General features: G+C 49.8%; 9 protein-coding genes across 9 annotated transcripts; 6 read left to right on the top strand and 3 right to left on the bottom strand.

Annotated features, from left to right (window-relative positions):
• Positions 1 to 165: 165 nt before the first annotated feature.
• Aspvir_005874 (aldo/keto reductase family protein) lies at positions 166 to 985 on the top strand (the record flags this gene model as incomplete). Its single annotated transcript, XM_043269084.1, has 3 exons — positions 166 to 332; positions 390 to 771; positions 833 to 985. The coding sequence occupies 3 exons, from the start codon at positions 166 to 168 to the stop codon at positions 983 to 985; spliced, it is 702 nt and encodes a 233-aa protein (XP_043125019.1).
• A 402-nt stretch (positions 986 to 1,387) lies between these two features.
• Positions 1,388 to 2,393, top strand: Aspvir_005875 (putative gamma-cysteine synthetase regulatory subunit; the record flags this gene model as incomplete). The annotated part of the gene is made up of 2 exons (XM_043269085.1): positions 1,388 to 1,410; positions 1,478 to 2,393. The coding sequence occupies 2 exons, from the start codon at positions 1,388 to 1,390 to the stop codon at positions 2,391 to 2,393; spliced, it is 939 nt and encodes a 312-aa protein (XP_043125020.1).
• Positions 2,394 to 2,599: 206 nt separating this feature from the next.
• bud32 (serine/threonine protein kinase BUD32) lies at positions 2,600 to 3,433 on the bottom strand (the record flags this gene model as incomplete). Its single annotated transcript, XM_043269086.1, has 1 exon — positions 2,600 to 3,433. The coding sequence occupies one exon, from the start codon at positions 3,431 to 3,433 to the stop codon at positions 2,600 to 2,602; it is 834 nt and encodes a 277-aa protein (XP_043125021.1).
• A 1,015-nt stretch (positions 3,434 to 4,448) lies between these two features.
• Positions 4,449 to 5,623, top strand: preB (alpha-factor pheromone receptor STE2; the record flags this gene model as incomplete). The annotated part of the gene is made up of 2 exons (XM_043269087.1): positions 4,449 to 5,193; positions 5,259 to 5,623. 2 exons carry the CDS (start codon positions 4,449 to 4,451, stop codon positions 5,621 to 5,623), a joined length of 1,110 nt encoding a protein of 369 aa, XP_043125022.1.
• Positions 5,624 to 6,900: 1,277 nt separating this feature from the next.
• On the bottom strand, positions 6,901 to 9,209 carry sly1 (syntaxin-binding protein; the record flags this gene model as incomplete). The annotated part of the gene is made up of 4 exons (XM_043269088.1): positions 6,901 to 8,387; positions 8,451 to 8,833; positions 8,889 to 9,105; positions 9,170 to 9,209. 4 exons carry the CDS (start codon positions 9,207 to 9,209, stop codon positions 6,901 to 6,903), a joined length of 2,127 nt encoding a protein of 708 aa, XP_043125023.1.
• A 1,427-nt stretch (positions 9,210 to 10,636) lies between these two features.
• On the top strand, positions 10,637 to 14,936 carry Aspvir_005879 (uncharacterized protein; the record flags this gene model as incomplete). The annotated part of the gene is made up of 10 exons (XM_043269089.1): positions 10,637 to 11,335; positions 11,389 to 11,558; positions 11,619 to 11,734; positions 11,816 to 12,302; positions 12,676 to 12,778; positions 12,844 to 13,391; positions 13,452 to 13,855; positions 13,905 to 14,146; positions 14,209 to 14,787; positions 14,844 to 14,936. The coding sequence occupies 10 exons, from the start codon at positions 10,637 to 10,639 to the stop codon at positions 14,934 to 14,936; spliced, it is 3,441 nt and encodes a 1,146-aa protein (XP_043125024.1).
• An 851-nt stretch (positions 14,937 to 15,787) lies between these two features.
• Positions 15,788 to 16,626, top strand: Aspvir_005880 (DUF218 domain protein; the record flags this gene model as incomplete). The annotated part of the gene is made up of 3 exons (XM_043269090.1): positions 15,788 to 15,903; positions 15,975 to 16,026; positions 16,084 to 16,626. The coding sequence occupies 3 exons, from the start codon at positions 15,788 to 15,790 to the stop codon at positions 16,624 to 16,626; spliced, it is 711 nt and encodes a 236-aa protein (XP_043125025.1).
• Positions 16,627 to 16,833: 207 nt separating this feature from the next.
• Positions 16,834 to 17,929, bottom strand: Aspvir_005881 (spindle checkpoint protein MAD2; the record flags this gene model as incomplete). Its single annotated transcript, XM_043269091.1, has 8 exons — positions 16,834 to 17,125; positions 17,192 to 17,265; positions 17,329 to 17,474; positions 17,522 to 17,550; positions 17,607 to 17,645; positions 17,704 to 17,729; positions 17,792 to 17,817; positions 17,881 to 17,929. The coding sequence occupies 8 exons, from the start codon at positions 17,927 to 17,929 to the stop codon at positions 16,834 to 16,836; spliced, it is 681 nt and encodes a 226-aa protein (XP_043125026.1).
• A 260-nt stretch (positions 17,930 to 18,189) lies between these two features.
• On the top strand, positions 18,190 to 20,240 carry Aspvir_005882 (GTPase GUF1; the record flags this gene model as incomplete). The annotated part of the gene is made up of 2 exons (XM_043269092.1): positions 18,190 to 18,920; positions 18,977 to 20,240. 2 exons carry the CDS (start codon positions 18,190 to 18,192, stop codon positions 20,238 to 20,240), a joined length of 1,995 nt encoding a protein of 664 aa, XP_043125027.1.
• Positions 20,241 to 20,545: the final 305 nt, after the last annotated feature.

Here is a 20,545-nt window from a genome sequence, read left to right on the forward strand (position 1 = left end):
AATACATATCCGACTCACTGACACCAAACCACCGGCGCAGTCCCGCATCTCAAACAGAGAAATCCACCTTAGAAGCTCTCAAAACGGGTTATCGTCATGTAACAAGCCCAGCAATGCCGAGTGTGAATACTAGCTAATGTCAAGATGTAGGTAGACTCTGCGATCATGTACCGGAACGAAAAACACTGCGGCCGGGCAATCCAGAACTCCGGCCTCGATCGTGCCGAAGTCTTCTTCACGACGAAGATCCCGCCGGGTTCGATGGGGTACGAGCGCACCAAACGCGCGGTCGACTCTAGTCTGCGAGAAGCGGAGGTGGATTATTTTGATCTGTAGGTAACCACTGACTCCGCCAAATGGCAAAGGATGTAGCTGAGTGATACGACCAGAATCCTCATCCATGCTCCGTACGGCGGCAAGGACGCCCGCCTTGGTTCCTGGCGCGCTCTAGTTGAGGCGCAGGCGGCCGGGAAGACTCGGTCGATCGGCGTATCTAACTATGGCATCCATCACCTCGAGGAATTGGAGGAGTATATCAAGGGCGGCGAGGGCGGCGAGGGCCGCGGCAAGATAGACGTTGGGCAGTACGAGCTGCATCCATGGCTGGATAGATCGGAGATCGTCGAGTGGCTTAAGAAGCGCGATATCGTGGTTGAGGCGTACTCGCCGCTGGCGCATGGGTATCGGCTCAACGAGCCTGTTCTGAAGACCTTGGGGAAGAAACACAACAAGTCTCCTGCGCAGATTATGATCCGATGGAGCTTGCAGAAGGTGAGTGTTTCGTTTTCTTGTTGATATTGACGAGCAGGATAAGATTGACGGAGGAATCTAGGGGTTTGTTACGCTTCCCAAGTCCGTTACGCTGGCGCGCATCCAGGAGAACGCGGATGTCTTTGACTTTGAGCTCTCGGAGGAGGATATGCAGGCGCTCAATACGGGAGAGTATTCGCCGACGGATTGGGATCCTACTGTCGAGTATGATTGATACTGTCGTGCTAAGAATTTGATGACATGATGCCAATGTGGAGTAGTATAGTTAGTTAACGACATGCCAATGCTGCAACAAATCAGTGATATACTCTCGTAGATTGAGCCTTCTGTAGTTATTGCGAAATGATGTCCTAATGCCATTTACCGCATATGCATCCTAATCTGATAACAAGCAGTTGGGAAATCGGAATATGCAGTTGGCGTGTCGGTCACCGATATGGTTACATTCCCGGAGCGGAAATCACAGCGGGCGGCGGGGCTGCTTAGCAATTCGAACCGATGCAATCCGCCTTATCAAGCGCAATTTGTCACCATTTCCAAGCGCAACACAACTGAAAATAAATCAATATATCCGGCTTGTATTCCTTGTATTCTGTCTACAATCAAGGAAATAGCCATGAAGCTGATACTATCCACCTCGTAAGTGGCAAGCTGCTGTGACCCCTCTATCACTGGACGGGACTGATCAAGATGTTTCATTTCGCAGAAATCTCATGACGAGCGGCGGTTCGTCCGTCATCAGACATTCAGGTACAACGAAATCGAACGTCGAGCTGATCAACTCGCTACGAGCGAACTTCCAGGCCGCGCAACAGCTTGCGGCCGCCGATGAGACCCAGACAGAACCCACGGAATCACAATACAAGGCATGGACATCGATGCAGGATGATGCACTTTATATTCCCGCAATCGATTTCTCGCAGCGCGGGCTGGCAGAGGAGAGGTCGCAGTACGATATTACGGTGAAACTGTTCTTTCTACCCGGGATCCCGGTGTCGAGACGGTGCGCGCATACGCGGCAGGCGGTTGATCTGGTATTGAAAGAGCTACATGTGGATTCTATCGACCTGCTTATTGTTTCCTTCCCTGGAATTCTGTTCGACGCGGAGGACGACAGCGAAGAAGAGGTGTCGTCGGATGGCGGAAGCGAGGAGCCAGATGACTTTGACAGCATCATTCAGTCGTGGAGGACGCTTGAGGGGCTGCACGAGAAAGGCATGATTGCTCAACTGGGTGTGGCGGAGTTTGGAAGCGACAGGCTCGCTCGGTTCCTACCGCATACCAAGGTCAAGCCGTCTGTTGATCAGATCAACCTCAAGGACTGCTGTGTGGTTCCCAAGTCGTTGATTCTCTATGCGAAGCAAGAGAATATCCAACTGCTTACGCATAACGACTGCAACGATATCCTGCCGGTAGGCACGACACGGGAGCTGCTGGGTCCAGGGGAGAAGGGCGCTGGAATCCTTGCGTCCGCTCCAGATGCCGACGACGGGATCAAAGGCGATGTTGAGCCACAATGGGTGGTAAAGTACACGGCGGTGGTCAAAGACCGCGGAGTGGTGGAGAACAAGGGATATTTTGCGCTGGCAGACGTAGGCACTTGTGTCAAGATGAGTTCATGAGAATATGCGATGCTATTCAGTGAGGTCTGTTTCTATTTTCGCAAAGTACACATTTTCTTCGTTGCATTGTGCGATGGAGCGTGGCGCAATATCGTGGTTCTTCAATAATGACGAATGATTGCAAGTGCATGTCGTTGCTCTCCTCATATTTCAAATGGACGACAGAGACTCGCGGGTATAAATCATAAACGCTTCGAGCAAGATGCTCATCCAATCATACTTCTCTTACGACCTCTCATCCGCACTTCCTCTAACCGCTTCAACGCCGAGCTAGCGCCCTTGTAGCTTTCCTTATACCCACTGAGGACCTCTTCGAAGAACGGCTCGGTACGAGGATGCGTGCTACCAAACGCCCTCTCAAGCACATATAGATCGACCGCACGGTCTTCATCTTGCAGACTCTGACTGGCCAAGCCAAAATCGATCAGGACAACATCCCCCTCCATGGACGGATTTGTCTCATCAGCAGCGAGTTGCTGCTCCGTATGACTAGGCGGTCGCAGGATGAGATTGCTCGTCGTCAGATCCCCATGGATAACGCCGGCCTTGTGCAGTGCCCCAACAGCGTGACCAATTCTCCTCATCAGGTCTCGAACCCGCGCTTCTTCCTTTTTCAGTTCCTCCGCGCCCTTGCCAGCCTGGTTCCGCTTCATGTATTTCTCCCACCGCTCCAGTACGACTCGCACAACCAATCCCTCAATCCACTCCATCATCAGCCAGGCCCCTCCAAATCCCTTTTCGCCAGTTTGGCCCTCCCAAACCAGCGCCAGCACGGCGGGGACATTGACGCCTTCCCGGATGAGTTTTACCAGGCACCGAGCTTCCTGCAGTATGCGCTGGCGCGTGAGCCGTCGGTCGAGAATCGGGTGGCGGTAGGGCTTTGACGGGCGGATCTTCAGAGCAGCTGGAGTGGAGGGTGAGAGGAAGACGGTCTTGTAGAGATGCGCTTCGGCGCCTTGGGCGAGCAATTGCGGTGGAGGGGTTGTGTTCGTGAAGGGAGAAGGGAGGGGAGGTGGTGTATATGGGTCCGCTGAAGCCATCGTTCGAGATTGATGCTGGGTTTTATTAATGCTTCTAAGTGCTCCAAACTAGTAAGATTCGTGATCTAGAGTATTTCCAGGCGCTTCAGCAGGTCCAATGATGGTTGTGGATGTGGTTGTGATAAATCCGAGAAAAAGTGACGATACTTTGAAGGTGGGGCAGGTGCGTGGATCAATCCCATAGTGTTTACCGCAGTCATCACCTCTGCGGGTTGAAGACACCAACAACAGGCAACCCATCAGGAAGAAACGATATTAAACTCAAGTGTTCTCTTGAGACACTGAGACATCATCGATGCAGTGTTGAAGCTCCTGTTCTTGAACTGGCTTGATGAAACGACCCAGTGTAGAGAGGTACATCCACCCCTATCTCAAACTTCTCGACAAGACATACATCGTACCGGGGTCCTCATCAGAGCTGAGAGACTGCCGCTCATCAGGCTGTCGAAATTCAATGCTGATAGTGCCATGATGAAATGCCTTGCAAATTGACAGCAATGGCTGCCTGACAGTGGTGAATCTCGATGGGGCCGATTGACGTTCTCCGTGGGCGATGTTCTTTGTCTGTCCGTCTTGATATTGTTCTTGCCTCCCGTCTTGATATTGTTCATCTCGACCGGGGAAAATGCTATACGCAGTGCAACATCCGAAACAAACAATATACGGAATGGCCACGGAGAGATATAACAATATTTAGATGACATCGCAGTGGGCCCTGGTCCACAAAAGCGTCTATCATGACTTTGTACATATTGACAAGCTGAACGAGAGTGGCCAGAATTGCCGAGACCTGGTTGTGCTCAAAGTGTTCAGACAGTCCGTCACCGCAGGTTAGCTAGCCAGCTGCTATACTTCGGCCTCGATCTTCTACAATGCTCAATCTCCATATCTAGACTCTCTTGGACCTGGTGTTCGTCTTTCTGAGCCCATCCGCATCTTCACTTCAAGCACCTCTATCGCCTGATACATATACAAGACTTTGGCACTTCTTTGATCGCTGGATCGATCACAAAACATGAACTCGGCATTTGATCCTTGGACGCAGAACATCACTCTGACTCGTTCCGACGGGACGACGGTCATCTCATCTCTGGCACTAGCGGACGAGTTCCTGCGCTACATGATTCGTCTCAGCATCAACTATGGCGCCCAGCTCGGCGCATGCGTCGTGCTCCTCCTAGTCCTCTTGCTGCTGACGAGACCAGAGAAGCGCGTCTCATCCGTTTTCGTGCTGAACGTTGCTGCGCTACTCGCCAACATTATACGGCTGGGCTGCCAGCTCAGCTATTTCACCACCGGATTTGCTAGGATATATGCGTTGCTGGCTGGCGACTTTTCCAGAGTGTCCCGCGGTGCTTATGCCGGCCAAGTCATGGCGTCTGTATTCTTCACCCTTGTCCTTATCTGCGTGGAGGTCTCCTTGGTGCTTCAGGTGCAGGTTGTCTGCTCCAACCTCCGTCGTCAGTATCGGATCCTGCTACTTGGTGCCTCGACGTTGGCTGCCCTTGTTCCAATCGCGGTTCGCTTGACTTACTCGGTACAAAACTGCATGGTGATCATGCACGCAGGAACCATGGACCACCTGGATTGGTTGGAAAGTGCCACTAACATCGTGACAACCGTCAGCGTCTGCTTTTTCTGCGCCGTCTTTGTCGTCAAGCTTGGCCTCGCCATCAAACTGCGAAAGAGGTTGGGTGTGAAGCAATTCGGACCGATGAGGGTCATCTTCATCATGGGTTGCCAAACCATGACCATCCCAGGTAAGGCCCAGAGAGCATCGCATCATTCAATGAAAAGAGATCATACTGATCAAGACCCCATCAAGCCATTTTTGCCATTTGCCAGTACTTCAGCGAAATCCCGGAATTCTCGCATAACGTCCTAACCCTCGTCATCATCTCGCTCCCTCTTTCCTCCATTTGGGCTGGATTCACCCTTGAGCAGGCAAACTCCACCGCGCGCTCTACAGAGTCCCGTCACAATCTGTGGAACATACTCTCGTCTGACGGCGCAGTGAGAGACAAACCCGGCCAATGTATCAGCTCCCCTCTGACCTCGCCGAACACCACATGTTACTCACAGCATTCAACCGGTAAACCACAGCAGGACCCGGAGAACGGGTTCGGCATTGCGGTGGCGCATGACATCTCCATCCATAGCTACCAAAAGGATGCCCGCGGGGATGTGTGAGCCGTCGTTACAATTGAGGAATGCATAAGCGGTTGATTTGGAGTTTTCTTGCCAGGTGCCTCTCTCTCTTTTAGGCTGATACAAGTCATATGCTACAACGCCAGTTGTGTCATCATAATACCTTCCTTTTTGTTTCCTTTCCTTTTCTTGCTGTACTTTCATTTCGATGCTGCGTGGGCTATCACTTCATCGTCCTGCGGGGGATTCGCTTTAGTAGCTTCAAGCCAAATAATCTTCAAGGACTTTAGACCAGATTGACAAGTATTTGCACTAACATAGTGGATTGCAAGATTCAGATGGACCAGGAATGCTCAACTAGACTGCACACCGCACGTCATAATTCTAAGCTGTAGGTAGACGCTGATCTTACATTGGACAGATCGGGAATAGCGAGGAGGTCAGTCAGGGAGATTAAGACGAGCTTCGTAATAGCTCCAAGAAGGCAAGACAGACGAACTGGGGAATTCCTCTCGTTGGAGCTTTCCCGTGTCACTATCGTAGTACGGACGGGTGATGCCGTTTGAACACGCATTTACGGAAGATTAGCCTTTTCCACTATCATCATGAGAACTTCTCCTAATGGGAAAGGGAGATGACTGCGCTCGCAGAATGGAATAGATAGCGCCTTTAAGGGGCCCGTAGATAGATGCTCTCAAGATACTTAAGATGAGATATATATACATTCTAACTCCACAGTGCCCTGCAAGGGTTCCCTACACTGATATGCAAGATATGCAACATTTGGATTAAATTCCATACCTTATTCTTACACCACGGCGGCCAGCTAGGCCTGCAATGGTTAAGAATGGCTTTCGATGTCTACTAGATAATGAATTAGTTTTGGGAGACGTGTTTAGTAGAAGAGGGCCAAGAGGACCACTTCACACGCAGTGAAGTGCCGGAAGTGGAACCCCCTGGAAGAAATTAAGGATGATCTGCATTTCGGATATATCTAATTTGTCATTTACTGTCGAGTTTTACTAGTCAATTCTACTATATTTTGGACATGCTGTGACGCTGTCAAATCCGTGGAGTTTTATTATATATTTGGTGGCTTGGTGAGGTGCGTAGGCGGAATTGTCAACCCCGGAAATGACTCTAATTCGATAACCCAAAGAAAGAACAATTCATACCAACTAGCTAGCCAGTCTGTTGCTTGTATTTGATTATGATAAAGGCAGTAGAATCATGATAGGAAAGATATTTATTAAGATATGTAACGTTAAGAGATGAATCTATATGCTTTACAAACTGGTTGCCCATTGGAGAAAGCTGGATCAACTTTCTCGGCCAAGTTTGGACAACGACTCCGTCAGGAATTCTTTAGCGTTCATCAAGTCCGTACTGCCGTAGACGACTCTCCGTCTAGCTCCACCCATAGTCCCTGCTCCAGCACGAATGCCGGCCCCTGCACCATCGCCCGGCTGTCCGCTGGTTTGGCGCACCCAGTCCTGCAAATTGCCGTATTCGTCGATGCTACCTCCGCCGACGGTGAATACGATTGCTTCGTTGAATGCCTGGCGACGCTGGCCAAAAGTCGCGCTTGTCCCTCGTTCCACACCCCCAAGGGCTCCTGGGGCTTGTGGATTGCGAGCCGCAGACGCCGGGGGTATAGCTCCACGTGCGTTTGCGCTCCTTGGGTCGAAATAGAGATAGTTCTCTGTTTTTGCGATTGCTGAACTGGAGGCTGAGGACGGATCCATGATGGACTCGGTGATCTTGGTTAGGGTGAGGTCTTTGTTTGCAGGGAGGAAGTTCTTAACGCCGGAAATGAGTGAATCGAAATTAGCACCCAACGCTCCGGATGTGATGCGGTCAGTGAGGCGGTTGGAAAGTGACGAGAATCCACGGAACAAATCCGAGGATTGCTGCTGCGGTGCGGCAGTCGTCATCATGGTCATCCGGGTGAGCTCTCGAACCTGGCGCACGTAGGTCAGTGGGCTAATATCCTCAACTCCTGCGCGCGTGAGAGCCTCTTCAAATTGGCTCAGGTCTGCGCGGGATAGGTCTGTTTCTGTGCTTAGGAACCAAATAAGGAACAACCGGAGCTTGTCGGTCGGGTTGCTGCCTTTCGCAGGGTCATTAATCAATTCCATGATCTGTGTTTTTGATTGTTTCGTAATGTTCTCCTCGAGCTCGAAGAAATTATCCAGCTGACGGTCTTTGATCCCCTTGAGCAGTGCGGTTGCTATATTCATGTGCATGTCTAGAATGGCTTTGCGTTCCCGCAGCTCAGGAAGCAGGGTAATCGCAGCTTTGAGGTGCTGTGCAGAAGCGCTGGTGTCATTCTGCAAGTCCTCAATAGAAGAAGCCCCAGTCTTCTTCGTGATTTCATTTGCGTCTTCTTTATAGCGCGTCAATTCAGCGTCGATATCTTCCGCCACCTGAGGAAAAGGTGTTCCAGCGTTACGCTTCCAGAAGAAATCATTGCTGTTTAAATCGTATACTTTCTTTGTCACGCCCTTGGCAGGGTTCGTCTCATCGATCGGAGTTTCAACGGTTATCCGGTTGAGCCGCATTTGAAGCACGTCTTGTACTAATGATTGGTAGGTCCATGAATGCGACAGCATGGGTACCAAATCGACATTACGGTCGACGATAATCAAGACCGGTCGTGAAGAAGGGACTCCTGCGGCTGTTTTCTTGTTGCTGGAGAACAGGTTGTCTTTCGAATTCAGAATATGGTCACGTAGTTTACGGTCGAGCTTGGTGGCAATCAGCTCTGCCGCTCCGCCTTTCGGACAACGGATGATTGGAATCGAACCTGTTTATCCCAGGATCCATGATCAATGGCTGACTATCAAGCGCGGAGAGGTTTGAAGCATACCCATAGTGACACTGACACTGAACAGCCCGCTAACGATCTTGTCAACAATGTCGTCCAACTCTTCATCACTCGTTTTGGCGCTGTTGATCTTCCAATATGCGTCGTTGCCTAGCCCCAAGCTGAAGAGGTCCGGTTCGGCTACGATAAAATTTAAGTACTGGTCGTAAACTTGAGCAACATGCTCCGCGGTACCGGTGGAAGCTATTTGAGACGCGAAGTCTTCAAGAAGTGGCCGAGGTATGGATGAGAGAAAGTTCACATAGGCAGGAGAATAAAGTCCACGGGAGAGATCATTCGTAATTGCTTTGATGTTTGCAGGAGTCGGTTCAACAAGGTATACGACGGGGACATCGGGGATGGGATATCTGGTGGAGTTGAGATTCCTTCAAGACAACGATTAGCTGCAATTCTATGCTCCTTGCACGGCAAGGACCGTACAGATGAATAGTGACACCCCAAGCTCGAAGGTCGTTTACGCGAAGTACGCTGCTGATGACATCCCGGCCCATGTTGTCGAACACTAAGACCTTCCAAATGGGATCGCCATCTTCATTGAGAATAGGCGTGGAGATGAGACCTTGAGCTGATATATCGTGAGGGGCATCATCCGTCGCGTGGGGCTCGTGGTTCAAATTGAGGATCTTCTGAATAGACGCTATGAGGCCAGTTAGTGACTTGCTATACTCATTGAATGATTTCCAACGCATCGGGAAACCTACCGACCTGACGGTCTCGCAGAGACATTGCGTGAGACCCCATGGTATGTTCACTTGCACATGCGCTGTTTCAAACAAATCAAGCAATTATACTCGAACCATGACACGTCCACTTGTATTGTGAGGAACGAAGAAGATCAGGTCGCAGAGATGATAAAAATAAATTTCTCTATTGCATTCACCCTGGCCTCTCAGGGGGAATCCAAGAATAACTACCGACCGTACTATGATGTTATCGCGGTATCTCTCCACCTGGCATCCTGAGCTGCTCCCAATTGTTGGAGCTGACATAATCCAGGGCTAGGCTGTTTCTCCCTTAGCTCAATACAAACAGAGCAAACTCTTTCGTCGAATTGGGGAGAACCGTGGCTGGTAAAATCACGTGATTATGACTAGGCTCGAACAGGAGTAGCAGAGAAATCACCCTAATATCAGCAGGACCGCCCATGAGCCGCCCGGCTTTTCAGTTCTACCTCATCACCACGACCAACAACAACCCATCCCTATCCTCTCAACCATCCCCGTAAAGCGAATTACTATGCTACTGAACTGCTATTCAGGGCGGTTCTTTGTATGAGAACCTCTTTCTTTTATCTTTAAGACAAGTTTAGAGGAAAGAGAGGTCCACAAGGACTAGCAGTTCGAGCTGACTGGTCGCGTCTGCCCGACAGAAAAGGTGGGCAAGGCAGGTCAAGGTGACAAAGGGCGCATAATAAGGGAACAAAACACAAGGCTGGGGATTAAGGAACAAAGGAAGTGGGAGCAGTGAATTCCAGGAAACAAAAGGAACAGACCACAACCTCTACCTTAATACTGGTCGGTGTATTCGAAACAAGAGTTGACCAAGTTGTGTGGTACCTAAGGTGCTTCTAAAAGGCGCAAGACGGTCGCAAGATCTGAACGTGACTTGCAGGACACGCCTTCGGGACTGCAGACACAGACCTTTGCCAGCCTGTGGCCGCTACAGTATCCTTACCAGCAAGTCCAGGTCATTTTAAGGTACCTAAGGTAGGCTCTCCGAGGTGGGTGGATAATCACTGCCACACTGGCCGGCCTTACCGTACGGAGTGCACCAAAGAAAATTGCTTGACAACTCCTTCGGTTCCCCCAAGGTTCGCTCCTGCGGCTGCTCTCTGCAAGGCGGGAATCCTCTTGAATTTTCTCCTGGCTTGACCGCTTTCAATCTGGACGTATCAAGTTCTACAAACCGTTCTTTCACACCTCAACCTGAATCAGCTGCACTCCCGTTGGCTTGAGCAACCAACCAATTAAATCCCTCGCTGCTACTTCAAGTGCCCACCCGGCTGCTGCCAACTCCGATCCGAGAAAAGCGGCAACTGAACTTTACTATATTGGGTATCCCAGACACGTGGGTACATGTGACTTTATAAGATTACCCTTTTAGTACAATAACAACTACAACCTGCGATCGAAGTCAACGTCTGCTATAACGGGCAAATTAAGCCCAAAATGGATCGTCCCTCGCCGCAGGGCATGATGCCTGGCTTGCGTCGCAGCTCAGTAACTCCTGGCTCAGTTCAGCCTGAATATTGGAACAATCTGGATTCGTTATACCCCAGTCCCGATCCTCCACACCAACATCCACACCCAACCCAACAGCAGCTGCATCAGTCGCACCAGCAACAACAACATCGGCAACAACAACAACAGCCGCAGCAACAAACTCAGTCAATGGGGATCAGCTGGGACCATCCGATCTTCCGTCAACAGCATCAGCAAAGGACACAAGTACCGTCACATCAAGAGCATGATCATGGCATCTATTCCTCGTCAACTCCCCAGTCGTGGCAACAGAATTCACTACAACAACACCACCATCATCAACAACAACAACAAATACTTTCGCCAGCTCCACAAGGTCTTGGGGTGCCCACTCAGTACCATCAGGTTCATCGATATCCTCCAGGCCAGGTGACGTTTGATTCACGGTCTCTCCCTGCAACGGACAACCCTCCATATCAATCTTACCCATTCCCTCAGAACTTTTATTCTTCTCAGCATATGTCGCTTCCGGATGCCTTTCCGCAATCAAATTCACCGCAAGCCCCTCGATCGCAGACTTCCCAGCAAAATCATTACCAATCCGTCGCACATCAAACTCCTCTTGCGTCATACTCGCTTCCTGCCGGATACTCCGAAGGGAACTCGGTAGGAATACAAATTACTCATCATCTTAAGGACGTTTCACTGACATGCAGTAGATGAATTTCATCACCAATTATGCTGAGCCAGCTACGAACGTTACTGACGACCCCACCATCAATCCTCAGATTCTTAATCCCGCACAGCAGTCTTCTAATCAAAATTCTTCTCTCCAAAACCCTTTTCTGTACGTGAATTCAGCTGATTATGGCCGGCCCGATGATGGGAAGTAAGTTGTATACCCTCATAAATTCTTCAAGTAAAGACATCAACTTACAGTCGGTGCTAGGCTGTTTAACTTTTTCGAGAATGACTTGCAAGTGCCATCTGTTATGGGGCAGAGTACAAGTAATAGTCGACCTATTCCCGGTCAAAATGCTTTTGAAGGAACTTTTCAAGTCAACGGTATGTGGTCCGCGGGTTTCCTCTCCATCTGCCTTCATGGTAGCCTTATTGTACTAAATAGCTAATATCAATAATATCCAGGTCAAAATTCTGTAGACTCGACTTTGCAGTTAAAACCCACTGAACCGCCGAAGAAGAAAGCTCGCACGAAGACAGTGTCAAAGAAATCAACAACTCTTGCGAAGAAGTCTTCGGCGTCGGAAAGCGAGACTTCTGATGACTCCGACCTTGAAATTCAATTTCCCGAAGAGCCATCCCCCATACCAGCGGTGCGACCCAGTGAACCGGAGGCTGCTGTGGAATACGATACTCTTCAAGCCGTCTGGTCGCCACGCAATCGCAGACCCAATGCTGATAAGGTCAAAAATGCTTTAGTTGCATTTAAAGACGTTGTCAAACGTGTGAGGGATGCGTGGAAAGAAAGCAGCCAAGCGATGAAGATGGCAGAGAACAAAGATGAGAACGACAAAGCAGCCCAGCTCAAGAAGGATGTTGTCCTGCAACGTCGTCTGATGGATGTGGTTGTCAGTACCACTCTTGAAAAAGGCCACCCGGCAATCGTTGAGAAGTATGTCCTTTATCTTTTCCTTCTCTTGATCTTCTGGCATTTCGTCGTTATGGCCTTAGAAGTCAGAAACGAATCGAGAAATCTCTCCCCCGTAATCTATTAGCGTCGATGGTCAGGAAGCCTTCTTAGAAGATGATCTTTAGTACGAGCGATTAATCGCTCTGTGCCCGAGGACCAGAAGGATAAAATCCCTTTCTGTGGTTCTCAACTGGGCTCTTAATATCGATCTTGAGGAAGCGCTGAAATGCCAACGAACTAACCTTGACCCGCCAGAGTTGGTCCGATCTGTCGCATGTCCTTCGGATTCTTTCCAGATTTCTGGCATCATCATTTACGCATTTCCGGGTTCTGAATGGCTAACATGGGGTTTCAGGTTGGGAGAACATCCAATGGCGCTCGCTGCCACGTATTCCTTTCTTCTAGATCGACATCAGGCGTCCGACGTGGATGGGGCATTCACGGTTAATATACTCAAGGTACGTCTCCCATCTTTATTTAAGCATCCGGTTCGACATAGGGACTAAGAGCGTTTGAAACATAGTTACTCGCACGCTTTGGCACCGTGGACGAGGAGGTACTCCAAAAAACCAATATTGCCAAACTTCTACCCCGTTTCGTGAAGAAGGGGGGTCCCACTGTCAAGGAACTCTCTCAGAAGATCCTAGAGAATGCTGCTGCTTCAACGAAAAGAAAACAGGAGGCGACCAAGCCCGCAGCTAAAGAGGGGGAGGCGACCAAGAGCTCTGCCTCTGAACCAGCACATGGAAATAATCCCCGTTTCGAAATCGCTGGTTCGAAGAGGCCTCGGGAGGGAGAGACCAATGGCCAGGCTGCTTCGAAGCGGATGGTTGTAACATCCAATATCAAGCCTAGTGCAAAGGCGGGCAATGCTACCACTAATGGCCCGGTCAAACGCCCACAAGAGACAGTTCAGGAGAACAAATCTGCTGCAGCTGTCTCGCGTCCGAAGGCAAACATTGTCGCTCCCAAGCCTACAAGCCTCTTTGGCAGCTTGCTTTCTGCTTCCAAACGACCAGGCACGTCGAATGCGGAGCGCGCTGCCGCCGCCGCCGCTGCAGCGAAAACAAGGTACGCAGAATGCGAAGCTCCTGTATGTGGGACCTCACAAATGATGCTAACAATGATTAGCCCTCCGGCCGAAAAGAAAGAAACTCAGACGCCACCTCCTAGACCTACTTTCTCCTTTGGCGATATTATGGCGGATCTTAACAAGCAAAAGGACTCTGAATCAGTTGAGCCTGCTGAGGATCGACCCCCTGAATCAGAAGAAGACCGTCAGAAGCGACTTCGCAAGGAGGCTCGAAGGAAATTGCGCGTTACGTGGAAACCTGACGAGTCTCTTACGGAAGTCCGTCTCTTCACCCACGACCCTAACGAGGAGCTAGGACCAAGTGATCGATCGCAGGGAGAAATTGGTGACATCAAAGGAGAGGGTAGTGTCCTTAAACTGCACAGAGATCTTGAAGATTTGGAAGACGACGATGATGGCGTCATTCGTGAAGAGAATTTGATGAACTATACAGAGCCTTCGGGTAAGCCGGTATTGACGCAAGTTATGGGATGTTTGCTAACGGAATCTAGAAATTGACAAAGGCGATATGACATCTGACGATCGCTCCAGAAACTACATCAAACGAAGTGGCACGCAAGAGCCTTCTAGTCCCGAGAAGCATGCTCAGGATCATCGGGAAGCTACTACGCTCATGGTTTTCTACACGTCTCCTGCGGATATTCCTCCCTCGCCAAAGGAGCCGCCCCAGACCGACGCTGATGAACCTCTGACTGAAGTGACTTCTTTTGGCGAATTGCCGGATCACATCAAGGTAACACATCCAATTCTTCCTCGGCAACATTTTGTACGGGCTTCTGATATTCATGTTTCTAGGTTCGACAAGAGCGATATTACTCGGCGGTCAACCCGAAACCGGCCCCTGTTGCGGCTGCGCCGCCTATTGCTCAAACCAACCAATTCGACATCTCAAACTTGCTTAAAATCATCCAGAATGCATCGCAGCAACAGTCTACTCCGCCGCCACTCCCGCCGCCGCCTCAGCCTGCGTCACAGGCGCCCATGTCTGACCTGGAGCGGACCATCAGCATGTTCCGCCAGCAGCAGCCTCAAGTTCCACAAATTCCCCAGTTCCCATCCGTTTCTCAGGCACCGGCAACGCAGGGCCTCGATTTTCAGAAAATATTGGCTGTCATGAGTGCACAGAAACAGATGCCACCGGCGCCCATTGTACCCCAAGTCCCACCATCGCAACCGGCGATGGCGCCGAGTCTCGCTGCCATAATCTCACAATTCGCCAACCAAAACCAGCAGGCTGGTTCATCTCAACCTTCCGGTCAATACGAAGACCCGGAGCGCAAGCGTACGCGTGAGACGGATGGATCCGAAGAATCCGGTGATGATAGATTTGGCTACGCCAAGCGAAGCAAGTTCGGAGCACCAAACAAGAAGCACGTAAGTATCATGCCGAGACCTGATTTGCAGCAAATATATCGCTGACTCTGTAATAGCCAAAGGCTGGATTAGTCCCTTGCCGGTACTGGCGCGAAGGAAAGTGTCTCAAGGGCGACAACTGCACCTTCCGCCATGATCCTCTGAATTGATTCCGTTCCTTTGCTACTCTTATTTTATGATACCCTCCGGAAAGATCTATCTCACTGACGGCGCAGGGCCTTAATTCTTGCATCAGTTTCACCATCGTTCTGGTGTCTTTTTTATTTTACTATGGTTGCCTATTGACAAAATGGATGTGAGCCACGGCGTTCATTCTGCGGTGGTTTTTTTTTCCCACCTTCGCATTTGTCTGGTCAGCGTCATGTTTCTCATCTGAGCATCGCACATAGGGTCATGATATGGTCATGAGATGGAGTTTTGTGAACGCTTTTCTGATTCGTTTCGCGACTGGTTTCTACGGGCACCACCTCATATCTCTGGGTGGGTCTTTTTCAATTGTCCCATAAACACATAAACGTGTGATGTACGATAGATTATTCGCTCAATTTCCATCATGCTTCTCATATTAAGTTTGCATACTGAACACAAAGTAGAAGTACCTCTTCCGATGATGTGCCTTGATTATTTAGTGTCAACTGAGCTCTCGGATGAGAGGTCTGGCTTTCATATAATCGAGTAAAGTCCAATGTCTCGTCAGTACACCGCATCTGCAAATCAGCATCCTCTTATCGATAGCCTCGTCAACCACAACTTTCAGTGTTTCCACGCTTCAAAGTCTTGGCTAAAAGCGATGGAAAGGTCACCAAGCTCTCGAATATTAGCCTGCAATCACTTAATAGTCGTTTGCTGTCATGCGATATACATTGGTGGACCTACAAAGGGACTGTCCGAGGATGAATGGTGAGATGAGTCGAGTGGCTATTCCAAGCGACTGAGAATCCCATGTCCACCTTTACTACACTGTATAAGCTAACACTTTCGCGTGCTAACCATGACCACTATGGGTAGGCTGATTGAACCTTTCCAAAGGGGTGAAACGCCCACATTCACCACACATGTTCGGGCTGGTCTTCGGGCGTTGGCGGACGATCCGTATGGACTGCTGGTGTTTTCGGGGTAAGCCTTCCCTTTTGTTAGAGTGCTAGTAGCTCATACCGGTGGATCTGTAGTAGCTGATTCTTTTCAAGAGGTCCAACAAAGAAAGACAGAACGGACATAGCAGAAGGCGCCTCATATCATGTGAGACTATATGATCCTTCCCAGCGCGAAGCGACATGAATTGACATCCTCCGACAGAATTTGGCCAAAGACAATGATTACTTCTCTTATTCTTCCGGGATAGATCCTGACCGAGTCATAGCCGAAACCAACGCTACAGACTCCTATCAGAATGTGCTTTTCTCTCTGCTCAGATTCAGATCGTACATCGGAACGTTTCCGAGAAAAATCACTGTCGTTACGCACGAGTTCAAGCGCCAGCGGTTCATGGACTGTCATTTTCCGGCTCTCGGGTTGAGGACGTCCTTCAGTGAGAGTGGGGGACAAGCTTCGTGCTCTGGAACTGTCGTTGGGATCAATCCTCCGGAAGAAGTAACGCCCCTGGCATCGTTGATATCAGGGGAAGAGAAGAGTGGAATCGGTTTGTGGAGACGGGATCCGTATGGTGTCGGCGAGGAGCTGGCAGCGAAGAGGGTCAAACGAGGATGGAAGCCTGGCATGGAAGACGAACTATTTGTTGATATGGAGTTGGAGGAAGTCGTTGAGGAGCTTATTCGTTGGCATGGCGGAGTGAACGGCAAAGAGTTGTTTCCGAAGCTGGATCAGCTACCTTGGTATTGAGCGTATTGAGCGTCATCTGTACTTCACATGAAATGTAGATATTATGTGCATTCACTACAGTTTTCCAAAGGACATTCCACATCGTTTTCGCATTAAAGAAAGAAGATATCGAAAGCCATCACAAAGCGCAGGTAATCCAGCTGTGTAACTCCCTTTCCTGAACGCCAACCTGTAAGAACGATTTACCCAAATTTGGACAATAAGCGGTCATTCAGCTAGGCGATAGCTGACCAGGGTCTCCACTCGGTGGTTATTCGTACTGAAGCTTCGAAGCTGCACTTTCTCGGCATTCTTAATCTCTTTGGCATCGCTGTCGCCCCATTCGACGGGCACCTCCGAGTCCGCGTCGGCGTACACGAGGACGTTGAATGTGCAGTCTCCGTCCAGGACTGGGAGGAAAGTGACAGAGGCTGTAATTTGGCGGAAGATAGCCTGTATCTCTTCCTGGATTTCTTTCTCTGTCTTTTCAACCGCGGTCGAATCCTGCATCTCCGTGTCTCTGTTGTACAAGACAAGTCCTCATTAGTGTCGCTGGTGTTGGAATTGGGAGGAAAGGCAGACATACCCCGGAGTGACATTCTCCTTATCAGCAGATTTTCGAGAGGTTTGGCTCTTGGTATGCTTTCCAAATATTTGGACCTGATAATAATCAGACTCCAATCAGCCTTTGCGCGCATCCATTCAGTGAAGAGGCTGTGTTACGTCAAACTGCCATCTTTCGACGTGTTCCCCAGTCTCCTTATCTGTGATCACCACAACAAGTTTCGATATCTTGCCTCCAAGCATCCACTTGTTTAACTGCGACATAATCTTCTTGATGTAGGCCTTGACCTGGTCGTCGGCGGTAACTGGACTCGATCAGCGAGAGTTGTGGGTAGCGAGACAATAGACCAACCGAGCATATTGAGACCATATTTCTTAACACTGTATCGGCATTAGATTCAATTATCTACCGCTATCGTGGGCTGGCGTAAACTGACGTTGTAAAGTCTTCTGGTGGATATACCCCGCGTTGAAACCTAGGAGCCAAAGCGATGAGTATGCGTTGCACCCATCCTCTAGTGCACGTCAACATACAGGATGGAGTTTATCGAGTATTCAAACTAAATCTTGTCAACTAGTGTCCCCCATCCAGAACCCCTATGGATCGATGGAATTGACTCACGAATTCTGCCACGAGCTTCGCTGAGCCTGTCATAAATGGGTGTGGTGAGCTTCAAGAATCAATCAACAAACGCCAAATTCGAGTCTCACCTTTGATGGAGAGCTTGTGCACCTTGGATTTATCTTTCGTTGCTGACATTTTCAGCGTATTTTGGCCAAACTCGGGGTTGTAGATGGGATGTTTGCTCGTTCGTGGGTCTCTTACTGGTCAAAAAGAGGCAGCTTTTGTTTACCTCGATAGTCACCGCAGCAATCCGTTGTTCCACCGCCCGCGGCTCAGCACTTTTTCTCCGCAGCAAGTGATTCGGTGCCGCACTTTTTTTTCTCGGAATCGGCAGTCGACAACTAGAATCCTCATCTCAAAAGGCATTCTATTCCCATGCCATTGCAGTACTCCAGATGCGAGGATGCCTGCAGTTAGCCAGATGGCTGAGCGTTGCACCGAAAGGCACAGCTGCAAGCCTGACCAGGGCGCCATTCGTCCTTGCTAACGCTCCCCGATTTTTCACCAGCTCCGCTTCTCGCGCCGGATCGAGATCAACCGCTACCAAGCCGGTATCCGACCTTGAGAACAGAATAGCAGCGATTCCAATCGAGCGATACCGGAACTTTTGTATCGTCGCCCATGTCGACCATGGCAAAAGCACACTTTCCGACCGCCTGCTCGAACTCACAGGGACGATTGCGCCCGGCTCGAACAAACAAGTCTTGGACAAACTTGACGTGGAGCGGGAACGTGGCATCACCGTGAAGGCGCAAACCTGTTCGATGATATACAATCACAATGGTGAAGACTATTTATTGCACCTGGTTGATACTCCAGGCCATGTGGACTTCCGTGCAGAGGTATCGCGCAGTTATGCTAGTTGCGGAGGTGCATTGCTCCTGGTCGACGCCAGTCAAGGAATCCAGGCGCAGACTGTTGCGAACTTTTACCTCGCTTTTGCGCAGGGCTTGGAATTGATTCCAGTCATCAACAAGGTAGATTTGCCGTCCGCTGAACCAGAGCGGGCTCTTGAGCAGATGAAGAATTCCTTCGAGCTCGACACCGAGAACGCAGTGATGGTTTCAGCCAAGACGGGACTCAATGTTGAAAAATTACTTCCGACAGTTATTGAAAAGATTCCAGCGTATGCTATTTCCCTGTTTATCTTCATAAGCTGCTTCCGCTGCTGACTCTCAACAGCCCCATCGGCGATTGCAAGAAGCCCCTGCGAATGTTACTCGTCGACTCCTGGTACGATTCCTACAAAGGCGTAATCTGTCTGGTCCGTATTTTCGACGGTGAAATTCGAGCGGGTCAGCAGGTCGTGTCGTTTGCGACAGGACTCAAGTACTACGTTGGCGAGGTTGGCATCATGTATCCAAACGAAACACCACAGAGCGTGCTCCGTGCAGGCCAAGTCGGATACATCTATTTCAATCCTGGTATGAAACGAAGCAAAGAAGCGAAGATTGGTGACACATTTACAAGGGTCGGCTTCGAGAAAGCTGTTGAGCCGCTTCCGGGCTTTGAGGAGCCCAAGTCAATGGTTTTTGTGGCGGCTTACCCGGTGGATGCAGACCACTTTGAGCACTTGGAAGACAGTATCAACCAGCTCGTGCTCAACGACAGGAGTATCACGGTGCAGAAGGAGTCGTCAGAGGCTCTTGGCGCAGGCTTCAGACTGGGATTTCTAGGCACACTGCACTGTTCTGTCTTTGAGGATCGCTTACGTCAGGAGCACGGTGCTAGCATCATCATCACACCTCCATCAGTACCTGTCAAGATCATTTGGAAGGACGGAAAAGAAGAGATCATTACCAGCCCTGCCAAATTCCCGGAAGACGAAGAAGTGCGCTCCAAGGTGGCTGAGATTCAAGAGCCCTACGTCCAGGCTACATTGACCTTCCCCGAGGAGTACCTCGGCAAGGTCATTGAACTTTGTGAGGCAAACCGAGGTGAGCAGAAGAGTTTAGAGTATTTCACAGCGACGCAGGTTATACTTAAGTATGAGCTGCCTCTTGCTCAACTGGTCGATGACTTTTTCGGGAAGCTCAAGGGGTCCACCAAAGGCTACGCAAGCCTGGACTATGAGGAATCCGCTTGGCAAACAGGGAACATCGTCAAGCTACAACTCTTGGTTAATAAGGCGCCTGTCGATGCTGTTGCTCGCATCGTCCACTTGGGTCAAGTGGAAAGACTCGGACGACAATGGGTGACAAAATTCAAGGAGCATGTCGATCGACAACTGTTCGAGGTCGTGATCCAGGCTGCTGTCGGTAAAAAGATCATCGCCCGAGAAACTGTCAAACCCTACCGAAAAGACGTCTTGGCCAAGCTCCATGCTAGTGATGTCAGTCGGCGCCGAAAACTGCTGGAGAAGCAGAAAGAAGGACGAAAGAGACTCAGGGCTGTTGGAAACGTGGTGATTGAGCACAAGGCGTTCCAGGCTTTCCTCGCCAAATAAACGACGTGAAATGCTTCCGCATCTGTATAATAGTATCATCCTGTTTATGTTGTATATCTATTTATATTTATCGTTCAATATACCCCTGTCTATATCTACTGCGCATTTACCGTATCAGCAAACTATCAATATCTCCATGTTGGATGAAGTTCTGGATGTTGATTGGTCGGAACCTTGAGGGGTACGGCGGACTATAGCTACAATGTGGACTTTTGGAGTTTTTTACTGTTCACTGCCTGTATTACATATTGCCACTACCTCCACAGATAGCAGCATATACTAAGGATATTAATACCCATAGTATT

This window comes from Aspergillus viridinutans (assembly GCF_018404265.1).
Source record: "Aspergillus viridinutans IFM 47045 DNA, scaffold_3, whole genome shotgun sequence".
In the NCBI taxonomy this organism is placed as follows: domain Eukaryota; kingdom Fungi; phylum Ascomycota; class Eurotiomycetes; order Eurotiales; family Aspergillaceae; genus Aspergillus; species Aspergillus viridinutans.